This window comes from Tachypleus tridentatus, chromosome 3 (genome assembly GCF_004210375.1).
Source record: "Tachypleus tridentatus isolate NWPU-2018 chromosome 3, ASM421037v1, whole genome shotgun sequence".
Classification (NCBI taxonomy): domain Eukaryota; kingdom Metazoa; phylum Arthropoda; class Merostomata; order Xiphosura; family Limulidae; genus Tachypleus; species Tachypleus tridentatus.
The window spans coordinates 100,403,429-100,416,751 of NC_134827.1; the positions used below are offsets into that span (position 1 = coordinate 100,403,429).

At 36.9% G+C, this 13,323-nt stretch overlaps 1 protein-coding gene across 1 annotated transcript in view; it reads left to right on the top strand.

Annotated features, from left to right (window-relative positions):
- Positions 1–13,323, top strand: part of LOC143247601 (uncharacterized) — a 36,934-nt gene that overhangs the window by 18,598 nt on the left and 5,013 nt on the right. Inside the window, exons 6-12 of the mRNA XM_076495922.1 lie at positions 2–230; positions 2,540–2,680; positions 5,154–5,329; positions 8,129–8,262; positions 10,111–10,250; positions 11,293–11,374; positions 12,352–12,496. Of these exons, the coding sequence (XP_076352037.1) occupies positions 2–230; positions 2,540–2,680; positions 5,154–5,329; positions 8,129–8,262; positions 10,111–10,250; positions 11,293–11,374; positions 12,352–12,496 (1,047 nt within the window). The remainder of the gene's footprint in view (position 1; positions 231–2,539; positions 2,681–5,153; positions 5,330–8,128; positions 8,263–10,110; positions 10,251–11,292; positions 11,375–12,351; positions 12,497–13,323) is intronic.

A 13,323-nucleotide genomic window follows, 5' to 3' on the forward strand; every position in this document is an offset into this window, starting at 1 on the left:
GGTTAACAACGAAAATGACTGTTTGCGGTTGTGTACCATTGAAAATGAGTATATATGTCGTTCCATGCTCTTTCGTTATAACGTCCGCCCCAGACAACCCAACTGTGCTTTATACCATATAGATCACGTTACTTTTCCAGAGGGCGCTAAAACTTATTTAAATCCAAATCCACCTCCTTTATTGGACAATAGAAATACTGTTGGAGTCTACTTAGAAGCTATTTGTGGAAGTAAGTTAAAATTGATTTTGTTACTAAATGGAGTCTAGCATTTTACTGTCTTCACACACACATGTATTTAATTATTTGATTCAACTGAACCCTCATTGGCTACCTACTATCTTATAATATTACTTTAAAAAAAAAGATGTAGACATTTTAAGAGCGACCTCTCCGTTCTGTGAAAGTGAAATATTCTGAAAAAGTGAAAATCAATACCTCACTGAGTCATTGATAGCATAATTAAACGTGTGACTTTAAACCGTTGCAGGATTCAAACCCATGATTCTGTTTCAGTAATACTTACCGTGCAGAATTCTTACCCGCGAATCTAGTCACTAGGCGAATGTTGTCACGTCTTCCCTTTACGACAAATATCAGGTACACAATGTCATGATAATTTGGAGACTTTTTGGATTTTTGCTTATTCGGAGCACGAAACTTTCTTCCCGGATCGACATGGCCAAGTAGTTCGAATCTCCGTCACATCATACATTCTCGCCCTTTCAGCCGTGGGGGCGTTATAAAGTGACGGTCAATCTCACTATTCGTTGGTAAAAGAGTAGCCCAAGAGTTAGCGGTGTGTGATGATGACTAGCTACCTTCCCTCTAGTGTTACACTGCTAAATTAGGGACGGCTAGCGCAGATAGCCCTCATGTAGCTTTGCGCGAGATTAAAAACAAACAATCAGACAGTTCTGATGTAGCTTTGCGTAAAATTCAAAAACAAACAAACAAGACTTTCCCTCCCCCCTTCTCAGGTTTTATATAGTATGACATATTAACAAGGTTACCCCTGTGTCCAATAACCAAACTAAGGTTCAAGTCATGAAAATTCATGGCAGAGGAGTACATCGATACGGATGACATGGCGGACTAATCTTCTAAACAACTACTACTCTCCCAAAGAAAAAAGAAAGCGTTAACGTTTGGAAAATATAATACGTTAATATTCTCAGTTCGAGATGTAATGGTTTGAACTGTTCATTATCCAGTTAATATACTGAGCTCAGAATCCGATTCTTTTATATGTCAGTTTTAAGTGTTTATAGAAATTCTCAGAGTGGAGCATGGTTTTCTGAACTCAGAATTTCATATTTATTGGCTAAGTCTGTGAGGCAATGAAACAGAAAAATTAGAGAATTCGAATCCCCTTGGACACAGTTTTTATTTCTTCAAAACTTGAAAATATATGTATATAATGTGAGTATGGGTGTAGTAACAGTAGTGCACGACTGTACGTGTGTAGGAATTTAAACTTTCTGGTTTCTCAACCTCTCCCTTCATTTTTTACAAAACGAAGTTAATTTGGGCTTACGGATTTGTAATCCCCACAGCATATAAAAGTAAGAAGGAGGATCACTTGGATGAAACCAAGGTTTTGGGGACTCTCAGGTTTGATGGCATTAACTAGAAAATTGGTATTAAATTGTTTGTTTGCTTTTGAATTTCGCGAAAGATACACGAGGGCTATCTGCGCTAGCCGTTCCTAATTTTGCAGTGTAAGACTAGAGGGAAGGCAGCTAGTCATCACCACCAACCGCCAACTCTTGACCTACTCTTTTACCAACTAATAGTGGGATTGACCGAGACATTATGATACCCCCTCGACTGAAAGAGCGAGCATGTTTGGTGTGACGAGGATTCGAACCCGTGACCCTCAGATTACGAGTCGAACAATCTAGCCACCTGGTCAGTTTATAAGGAATCGTTTAAAATAAAACCGATTTACTGGAAAATTGGAAGTAACGTGTGTGAAGCCGTTTAAAGAAATAATATAAGTTCCGATTCTAGACATTTCAAATTGTGACCCTCCAAATAAAAAACAACAACAAAGGTGTTTGGGAGAATTTCAGGACTGAATCCACAAACTTACACAGAAATCAGAATAGATATGTAAGAGGTCATTTAAAATCATGTCCGTACCTTTAGGTTTACATGAAGGTCCAAGGTTTCGTCTGAGTCTCTCAGGATTAGTTGAACGAATTTATTTAAAATAAACAAAATTTTCATGTAAGTAATCGCTAATAACAAGGTGTACAAAATATTTTTATTGTGGTTTTCTCGTGAATTTTCGAGAGTAATTCATAAATAGGTTTTAAAAATATTATTATAATTTGGTAAAAAACACAGACAAACACAATGGAGAATAAATATAATGTCTTCTAATTAGTTTGCGAAATAGCTTACTAAAGAAAAAAGTAGTAGCTTGGAAAACCAAGTGAATAAATATATAAAAAATAATAATTATTAAGAAATAATATAACAGGATTTCTCAAATGGTCTATGACGTCATCTTAGTTCAATATGTTTTGTTGCAGACGGCACTTCAAGGCATCAAATAGGTAGTGGTTCAGTTGACGTCAAAGTGCCACCTGGATTCCAAGATGCGACACATTCATCATTAATCACTGCTGATAACGTGGATCCAGCATGCGATGCCTATGGATTTTGTTACGATGGTAAGTTTCACCTAAACTACAGATAAAATAAACCAGCTTAAACTCATTTAGGTAATAACTAGTGGGAATATAATATGATAATTATTTTTGTATCTACACGACCTGCCAATAAGTAAACAGACATCCCCGAAAATGCAAACTGACCATCTGCAGGGCGTTAACAACAAATAAACCCTGTTATAGCTCAGTAAACAGAAGGGAATACAAACATCCGTGTCACCACGAAAAAATATATCAAGGATTAAACGTACTTTCACAATGTTGCATAGTTGGATCATTATAGGATCAGCAAGGTATCCACAGTGAACGTGCATATTCAGTCACGTCAGAAAACAACAGTTTAAATTCAGTCATTGTGCTCCAAACTCAGAGTACGGACGTTCTGCTTTGTGGGGAGACGTGTGAAGAGTGACCAACTTAATACAGCTGGTACTAATGCAGGACAGGGTGCTCCAACAGCCATCAGTAGTTAACTCCACAGTATGACCTATAATACCAAAGCAGCTAGATGAAAGCCACATCAGATAACATCACAAACATTGGGCATCACACCATCCTTACCTTTTGGATACTGTTTTTCTTATTCCGACAAGTCTAGATATACCAAGTTCTGGACACTGGACACACCTGAATTTGGCGACTGCCTTCCCAGCAACTTTAGTCGATCAGACTGTAAGCCATGATAAAATGGAACAGTAGCTATGACAAGATAGAACAGTGGCTATGATAAGATAGAACACTTGTCACGATAAGGTAGAACAACAGCCATGACAAGATAAAACAACAGCTCTGATAAGTTAGAACAGTTGTCATGATAAGATAAAACAGTGGCTATGATAAGATAGAACAGTTGCTATGATAAATTACAACAGTAGCCATGACAAGAAAGAACAGTGGCTATGATAAATTACAACAGTAGCCATGACAAGAAAGAACAGTGGCTATGATAAATTACAACAACAGATAAGATAGAACAGTGCCATAAATTACAACAGTAGCCATGACAAAAGAACAGTGGCTATGATAAATTACGACAGTAGCCATGACAAGAAAGAACAGTGGCTATGATAAGATAGAACAGTAGCTATGATAAGATAGAACAGTGGCTATGATAAGATAGAACAGCAGCTATGATAAGATAGAACAGTGGTTATGATAAGATAGAACAGCAGCTATGATAAGATAGAACAGTGGTTATGATAAGATAGAACAGTAGCTATGATAAGATAGAACAGTGGTTATGATAAGATAGAACAGTAGCTATGATAAGATAGAACAGTGGCTATGATAAGATAGAACAGTGGCTATGATAAGATAGAACAGTGGCTACGATAAGATAGAACAGAAGCTATGATAAGATAGAACAGCAGCTATGATAAGATAAAACAGTGGCTATGATAAGATAGAACAGTATCCATGACAAGATACACAGTTATTACTGTTTTAATGTAGAGTGTCACACTATCTTCTTATGCCAGTGACCATATTACCAGACAAGGCTGTATTTTTTTCCATAATGAGGCACTCCAAATCGAGCCACCAAACGAAGGCTTTAACCTCAAGGTATTACCACTGTCTCATGGGCATACCGTGTACGAATTGTAACAGACATGTGTGAGTCCATTCTTGGCATTCTACACGAAAATGTCCTAAATAACCAACTTCTATAGATGCCATTATCTTCGTTTTTCGCCAAGCCTATAATTCAAGTTTTGCAAATACGATTCAGTATTGTAAATATAGATCCACTAAATATTAATAATACATTGGTTCCTTTTTCCATATTGATTTAATTAAAAGAAAAATAGCTTTATTTCTGATGTGGATGACCATTTACATATTGTCTAATTTCAGTTGTTAAAGTCCGTTGTATATTATCAACAGATTACACAACAACGTAACATTATATAATATAGCATAAGCTATAAAAATTATGAAAAATAACTTTTATTTATCGTAATATCTTTAAAAACAGTGATATTATAGTATCCATTACATGCCTTTATGTTTGATTCGTGAAGTTAGTTTTTCAGTAACAAAACTGGTTATGCCTATGATGCTAAGTTATTTTAATGGCTTTTTAGGGATAACCACCATACCCACAATCGGCTGCGGACAGTGGTAGTATGTTTGGGGATGTTGTAGGTTACATCCAACATAGTTTCCTTTGCTAGTTGTCTTTTTATTCTATTGCGCTTTCTGGATCACGTCTGATAGACATGTGTTCCCAATGTTTTGGGGAGATATCGATGAAGACATTTTTCTCTATAAATAATACCTTTTACACATTCTTGACAAGTGGTATAATTTTTTGTTTTGAATTTGTGTTCCTGGAGAAATAGTTGGTTAATTTATTTATTTGGATTTGCTTTTATAAACTTCGTAATTTTGTTCATAATAATAGCTTTAGTTCCACTTTCATAAGTTTGATTTAACTTTTTTTTTTTTTTCATTTTGATGTTTTTTCCTTTAGTGTCTCTGCAGTGCACAGACAGAAATATTGTCGTGTTCATAAACACAAACCAACCTTTCCACGGTCGAATCTATGCCTTGGGAAGGAGTGAAACGTGTAACTCCAACATTCTAAATGGTCAGAAATTTCGACTTGATGTTTCTTTGACTGGACAGGATTGTAATACACAGTCACTGGTAAATAAAATATAAATAAAAAATAAAAAAATAATTTCGATTCATTAGCAATCAGCTTTGATTTTTGTTTTTACTTATAATTAATGTGAAAATTATTAAAACACTTGGTAAAAATCAAATGTAAAGGAGGCGTTGTTAATGGACTATATTTGTCCAGACACGTTGTTCAGAAACTTCCTAGAAGGATGGAATACAGTAACATCGCCTTTCAAAATTCCGTTCCACCATACATGCTCACCTATTCAGCCTTGGGTGGTTTATAATTTAACGGTGTGTGTTTGTGGTTTCTTATAGCAAAGCCACATCAGGCTATCGGCTCAGCCCAACGAGGAGAATCGAACCCCTGATTTTAGCATTGTAAATCCGTAGACATACCGCTGTACTAGCGGCGGGCTAATTTAACGGTAAGTCCAACTATTCGTTGGTTTAAAAATATAGCCCAAGAGATGGCGCTGAGTAGTGTTGAATAGTTCCTTTCCCTCTATCACTAAATTAGGGAGGCCCGACATGGCTACGTGGTTAAGGCACTCGACTCGTAATCTGAGGGTCGCGGGTTCGAATACCGTCACACCAAACATTCTCCCTCCTTTTAGCCATGGGGATGTTATAATGTGACGGTTAATTTCACTATTTGTTGGTAAAAGAGTAGCCTGAGGGTTGGCGGTGGGTGGTGATGACTAGCTGCCTTCCCTCTAGTCTTACACTGCTAAATTAGGGACGGCTAGCGCAGATAGCGATTGTGTGGCTTTGCGCGACATTAAAAAACAAACAGACACTAAATTAGGGACGGCTGTAATAGATAGCCCTCTTGTAGCTTTGTGCGAAATTCAAAACAAACAAACAAAATTTTAGTTAAATAACATGAGTTATATTGATGAATAAAAATACAACAACATGTTCAAAATACAACTCTAATGCTTCTTCATTTTGTAACCTTTTTCGTGATGCCATTTTGGATCGAAAATGAAACAATATGTAAGTAGGTAAAAAATGTATGTATGCTGACATCTAGCGTTGAGGTTAGGTATTATTGAGAACGAATTAACTCGTCCGTGGCACTGTGTTACCGATCGGCGTGGACGAGTTATCTCGTATACGGCACTGAACAGGTTAAACAAATATAATATAAAGAACAAAGATTTCTAAATTTATAAAACTGAAACATTTCATGAAGAGGAAATAAACATAATTTAAATTTTAAAAAACGAAACATTGGAATCGTATAGAGAACAAAATAATTGTTACAATACTACAGTTTGTTGTTGTTGTTTGGGAAAACATAAAACACATTTAGAACAAACTAAATTTAAGATATGTTATTCCTTAGAGATTGTTTGTTTTAAAGAAAACCTAATTCGACTATCTGGAGACCTTAGAATTGGAATTTTCAGTTGTAAAATATATTTTTTTCTATGGCTAACCTACTTTTTCATTCTTTCCTTTGCATTTAAATACCTTTCAGTGAATTGCTGGGATTTTGTAAGTTTATAAATATTTGCACCTCATATTACACCTTGTTTAATATCAGTTGCTGTTGATCGAATATATACTCTTCAAAAAAAGAAACGCAAAAGGGATATTTTTTTATTTTAAAGAGAAATATATGTAATAACGTTATAAGCTCAAAGTATGTGATGTTACACGTGTTAAGGCACTGATTATCAGACCAATATGACAATAAAAGTTGTGCACTTTAAAAACGGAGGAAAACATCGGATTTTTCGCCAAAACGCATTCGTGTCCAATAAATTTGTTTGAGAGATCTGCATGTTCTGCAAGTGCAACATGTGCAAAATTCCTATAAAAGTAACGGGTTCTCGGTTTCCATAGCTCAGTGTTAAGCTACCGACACGCAATACAGTTACACCAAGACTGACTGAAGCACAACGCAACAACGCCATTGGTCGATTGGAAGCAGGCGAATCTCGATCAGATGTTGCCAGAGCTGTGAATGGCCACCCAAGCACCATCATAAGGCTATGGAATCGTCACCAACAACATGGATCAACTTGTGACCGTCCACGATCTGGCAGACCTCGTGTGACCATGCCCGCACAAGATCGCTACAACCGGTTACGTCACCTTCGGGATAGAACCACCACTGCGACGTCTACTCCCTCAACCATACCAGGGCTGCGTAGGATTTCCGATCAGACCGTACGCAACCGTCGACGAGATTCTTAGGCCCCATGTGCAACCCATCATGGTGAACGTCAACGACGTTTCTCAACATGACAACGCCCGTCTTCACGCAGCCCGACTCACCACTGTCTTCTTGAGACACCACAACATCAACGTTCTTACCTGGCCCTCCAGATCACCAGGTTTAAACCCCATCGAACATCTTTGGGACGAGTTGTACCGACGTCTGCGACGGCGACAACCTCAACCGAAGACTCTACCTCAGCTTGCAGCAGCTTTGCAGGCTGAGTGGACAGTCATTCCACAAGATGTGATTCGTCATCTCATCGCTTCCATGGGCAGGAGATGCCAAGCAGTTATTGATGCTCACGGGGGGCATACTCATTATTGACGTTGAGTGACGTTAAACTTCAACTAGTGAGCGGGGACTTCGCCTTTGCAGACTTTGGATGTTCAGCAGTGAATGTGCAAAGTTTCACACATGTCATACAGAACTACCCGGAATAAACTTGTTAACAATGTGTTTCAAATTTTGCCTTTTGCGTTTCTTTTTTTGAAGAGTATATATGTTCCATTGGTGTAGGTGTCTGTTTCTCAGTTACATATTTATCGCTGTTGTGCTTCAAATGTGCCTAATGAATCTGTCATACACCCTAGGGTGGAGTTTACACAAATACAATTGTTCTCCAGCATCATGGTGTAGTGATGACAAAGGCTGACAAGGTTTACAACATCAAATGCACGTACGACACCAATTCCAAAAATGTTTCCTTCGGGATGATGCCCGTGAGGTAAGAAGCGCCCTCTCTTGACAGTATTTATTACTCGATGTTTCTCAGGTTTTTAAACACTTTGTCAAAGACCGTTAATTCTGGGTATTGTTGCAGGCAGTAGATTGAACGAAAGGAAATGAATAAAGTATTAAATGTTTAAAATAATGTATCGTACAGTACAAATAATGCATAGTAACGTAAAGACAGATAATTTTTAAAATATCAGTGAAACAAATCGAAGACTATAAGTATTATTTTGGTAATTTTTAATATACTGTAGAAAGATATCTCAATGTTAGTTTGTAACGGTTACTTTGGTACTTAAATAAATCAAATATTTTTCTACAAATGCGTGATGAGTCTAAAACGAACAGCGCCATCTGTATGAGAGAGTAAGAAACGCTATAATTTTATTTCTTACTTTTATATCAGAAACCTCATTTTCACTACAAATAATTAATATATTACTCATAAACTTAGCAAACTAATTCTCATAGAAAAGTTAATGTGAATGTTCTTATAAAGGCGCTGCTGTATCGTAGACAGGCTTTCCAGTTGCATAGGATGTTAGATTTTTTCACCTCCAGATAATATTGTATCGTGTACAAGTCTCCAGTTGTATAGAATGATACACTCTATCATCTCTAGAGATTATAGAGTGGTGTGCAAGTCTCCACTTGTATAGAATGTTAGACCTTATCATCTCCAGATATTATTGTATCGTGTACAAGTCTCCACTTGTATAGAATGTTAGACCTTATCATCTCCAGATATTATTGTATCGTGTACAAGTCTCCACTTGTATAGAATGTTAGACCTTATCATCTCCAGATATTATTGTATCGTGTACAAGTCTCCACTTGTATAGAATGTTAGACCTTATCATCTCCAGATATTATTGTATCGTGTACAAGTCTCCACTTGTATAGAATGTTAGATCTTATCATCTCCAGATATTATTGTATCGTGTACAAGTCTCCAGTTGTATAGAATGTTAGACCTTATCATCTCCAGATATTATTGTATCGTGTACAAGTCTCCAGTTGTATAGAATGTTAGACCTTATCATTTCCAGATATTATTGTATCGTGTACAAGTCTCCAGTTGTATAGAATGTTAGACCTTATCACCTCCAGATATTATTGTATCGTGTACAAGTCTCCAGTTGTATAGAATGTTAGACCTTATCACCTCCAGATAATATTGTATCGTGTACAAGTCTCCAGTTGTATAGAATGTTAGACCTTATCACCTCCAGATATTATTGTATCGTGTACAAGTCTCCAGTTGTATAGAATGTTAGACCTTATCATCTCCAGATATTATTGTATCGTGTACAAGTCTCCAGCTGTATAGAATATTAGATCTTATCATCTCCAGATATTATTGTATCGTGTACAAGTCTCCAGCTGTATAGAATATTAGATCTTATCATCTCCAGATATTATTGTATCGTGTACAAGTCTCCAGTTGTATAGAATGTTAGACCTTATCACCTCCAGATATTATTGTATCGTGTACAAGTCTCCAGTTGTATAGAATGTTAGACCTTATCATTTCCAGATATTATTGTATCGTGTACAAGTCTCCAGCTGTATAGAATATTAGATCTTATCATCTCCAGATATTATTGTATCGTGTACAAGTCTCCAGCTGTATAGAATATTAGATCTTATCATTTCCAGATATTATTGTATCGTGTACAAGTCTCCAGCTGTATAGAATATTAGATCTTATCATCTCCAGATATTATTGTATCGTGTACAAGTCTCCAGTTGTACAGAATGTTAGACCTTATCATCTCCAGACATTGTCATGTTGTAAAGGTTCTTCACAATATTAAATATTATATTTTATCATCTTCAGAGACCCAGACACTATGCAAGTAACAGCTTCGCCTCAAGCCCCGATGCCAACGATCACCATTCTTGGTCCCAACAAGAGAGAAGCAACAACTGTAAGGATTGGAGACAAATTAACTTTCCACATTGAAATACCAGACAATTGTAAGTTTATATTGTTTCTGTTACTTTATAACACATAAAGACACTCCTTTATATCTGTTCATATAGCTGGTAAGTCTACAGGCCTTTGTTTAATATATACATGTCCACACGTACATATGCATCCATATATAAATATAATACTATTGACTGTTGTATGTCCACATAACTACTTCGCAGGCTGTGGATGGATCTTCACCAAAATTGGTATGAATGTTTATTAAGTACATGCGAGGGAAGGAACAAATTTTCAGTTTTGCATTTTGTGGTTTTTATAGGCGTTTTTGTGTTATTTTACCAGTATTTCGAACTCGCAATCCAAGGGTCGCGGGTTTGAATTACCGTCACACCAAACATGCTCGCCCTTTCAGCCGTGAGGGGCGTTATAATGTGACGGTCAATCCCACTATTCGTTGGCAAAACAGTAGCCCAAGAGCTGGTGGTGACTAGCTGCCTTCCCTCTAGTCTTACACTGTGAAATTAGTGACGGCTAGCGCAGACAGCCCTCGTGTAGCTTTGCGCAAAATTCATAACAAACGAAACCAAAACCAAACTACTACTTCGCCCTCTGTTGATGGACCTTTACCAAATCTCGCATGAAGAAGGTTTGTTGTTGTTCATAGGGAGATACAAGCAAATTTGGGTTACACATTTTATACTTTGCTGTTTTTACGGAAACTTTAGCATTTTTTTACAGTTACATATGAAGGAAACAACTTTTTCATATCATAAGATAACCCTTTATTAATCACAACTTTACATAACATCCGTCCGGGGGACAGGTGCTCCAACTGGTTTTACTTTTTTTGTGACTAGTTACAACACATAGCGTTATGTAACACGTTACTTATCATTTCCAGCTAGTATATATATATCTATATAATACATGTATTGGATTTTCAGTTTCAAAAATGTAGTTGTTACGTTTTTTTTTAATTAATTGCTTACATATCTCACTGAAACATAGCTATAAATCTTTCACCCAATTGTGATTTTGTTTTAAAAATTGAATTAACAGGTTTGTTTGTGTTTTTTTTTCATTTAGCGCCTTATGGAATATTTGCGAGAAGCTGTGTGGCCATGGCGAAGGATGGAATCAGTTCTTTTCAGATCACTGATGACAAAGGGTAGGAACTAAATAGTCACAATTTAGTCGTAAGCCTTTTAGCAGGTCGCGGGTTCGAATCCCTGTCACACCAAATATGTTCAGCCTTTTAGCCGTGGGGGCGTTTTAATGTGACGATCAATCCCACTATTCGTTGGTAGAAGGGTAGCCCAAGAGTTGGCGGTGGGTGGTGATGACTAGCTGCTTTACCTCTAGTGTTACACTGCTAAATTAGAAATGACTAGCGCAGATAGCCCTAGTGTGGCTTTGCGCGAAATTCAAAACAAACCAATTCAGTAAATACTTTAACTAATTACACATTAGGAAAATAATATTTGTACAATAAGTTCTGTATATGTATAATTGTTAGTTAGTTATCACCATTAGATTCCATCAAGGAACATAGGGCTGCAATCGCTTGCGGATTCTTTAACAGGTATTTAAGTGAGTAGGTTGTTAGCCCACTGCATCGAGCCGTCCCTAATTTAGAAGTGTAAGACTAGAGGAAAGGCAGCTAGTCATCACCACCCACCGCCAACTCTTAGACTACTCTTTTACCAACGAATAGTGGGATTGACCGTAACATTATAACGCCCCCACGGCTGGGAGAGCGAGTATGTTTGGCGCGACGCGGGCTCGAACCCGCGACCCTCGGATTGCGAGTCACACGCCTTACGCGCTTGGCCATGCCAAGCCCCATTTATAATTGTAAGTGGATACAATTTGTTCAGGAAATAAAAACTTACCTTAATATAATATGGAAATTATATATTTATAAATTTAATGTTAATCGTGTTTTTTCCTTTCATCTATCTAATTAACAACGACCATGTTACCAGAATTTGAACAGAAAATAAGTTAACTTGTAAGACAGTCAGTTAGAATTATCTGTTTTATCTTATTAACCATGATGTTTTGTGTTTCAACATTGCTCATTTTGTTGTTAACGGATTCTTATATATTTTCGTTCGTTCTTCTGTTGAAATGATATTATTGTAGGTGTCCTGTGGACAGCACAATTTTTCCTCGTTTCGTTCAAAAAGGCAGTGCGTTGGAGAGTGCATTTGATGCTTTTCGTTTTACAGAGTCCTACGGAGTTATCTTTCAATGCAATGTGAAATACTGTATTGGAAAATGTGATCCGGTAGGTGGCTATATAAATATGGAGACGTTTCAACAACAAAACTACAGCTTTAACTACTGGTGTCATTATTTCATTTTTAAACTTAACCCTGATAGGCGTTTTAAGACGTATCATATTTCCCCCTCATCCCATAAACCTCGGGTTGTTTTTTAGGCTTAAACATTTTAACTGTTTTGTAGTGCTTAATAAGTTTGTCTTGTAATTTTGACACAGTGTCAAGCACGCAATGACACTGACCTTATAACCCTTCACACTGAGCTCTCAGTAATACATAACTAATACGTCAAGACCAAACAACCTGCTCGAATTCTACCACTACAGGAATTTCTATACATCGGTTTCGATCTTTCAAGCACCATTGATGAACCGTGAATTCTGCGAAACTAATCTGTTGTAACGGAAGTGACAAATTAAAGAGTAAATTTGGCTTCCACTCATATCCTGTTTAGTAAAATCCAATTAGTTCAAATTAATTATTAACTGCAATCGTATTCATCATCTGACAACTGATGCACTTCGTTCACAAGATCGAATGAACACGATAACCATCTTTGTAATTCGAAACTGAAATGTACTTATATGCTGAAGTAACTCATAAAAAAGTATACTTTTCTTATTTCGCCAAAACTGAATATAAATATTAGTCACAGGTCGGCATATAACTGCTTCCAGTGGTAAGCCTAAAGGCTAGTAACGACTGTAACGCTAAGACTGGGTTACCATAGCCATGGTAGGCACAGCACAGATAGCCTATTATGTAGCCTTGTGTTTGAGAACAACCAACCATAAGCCGTTATAATCAGATTCAAGGCGCATTATACAGCATG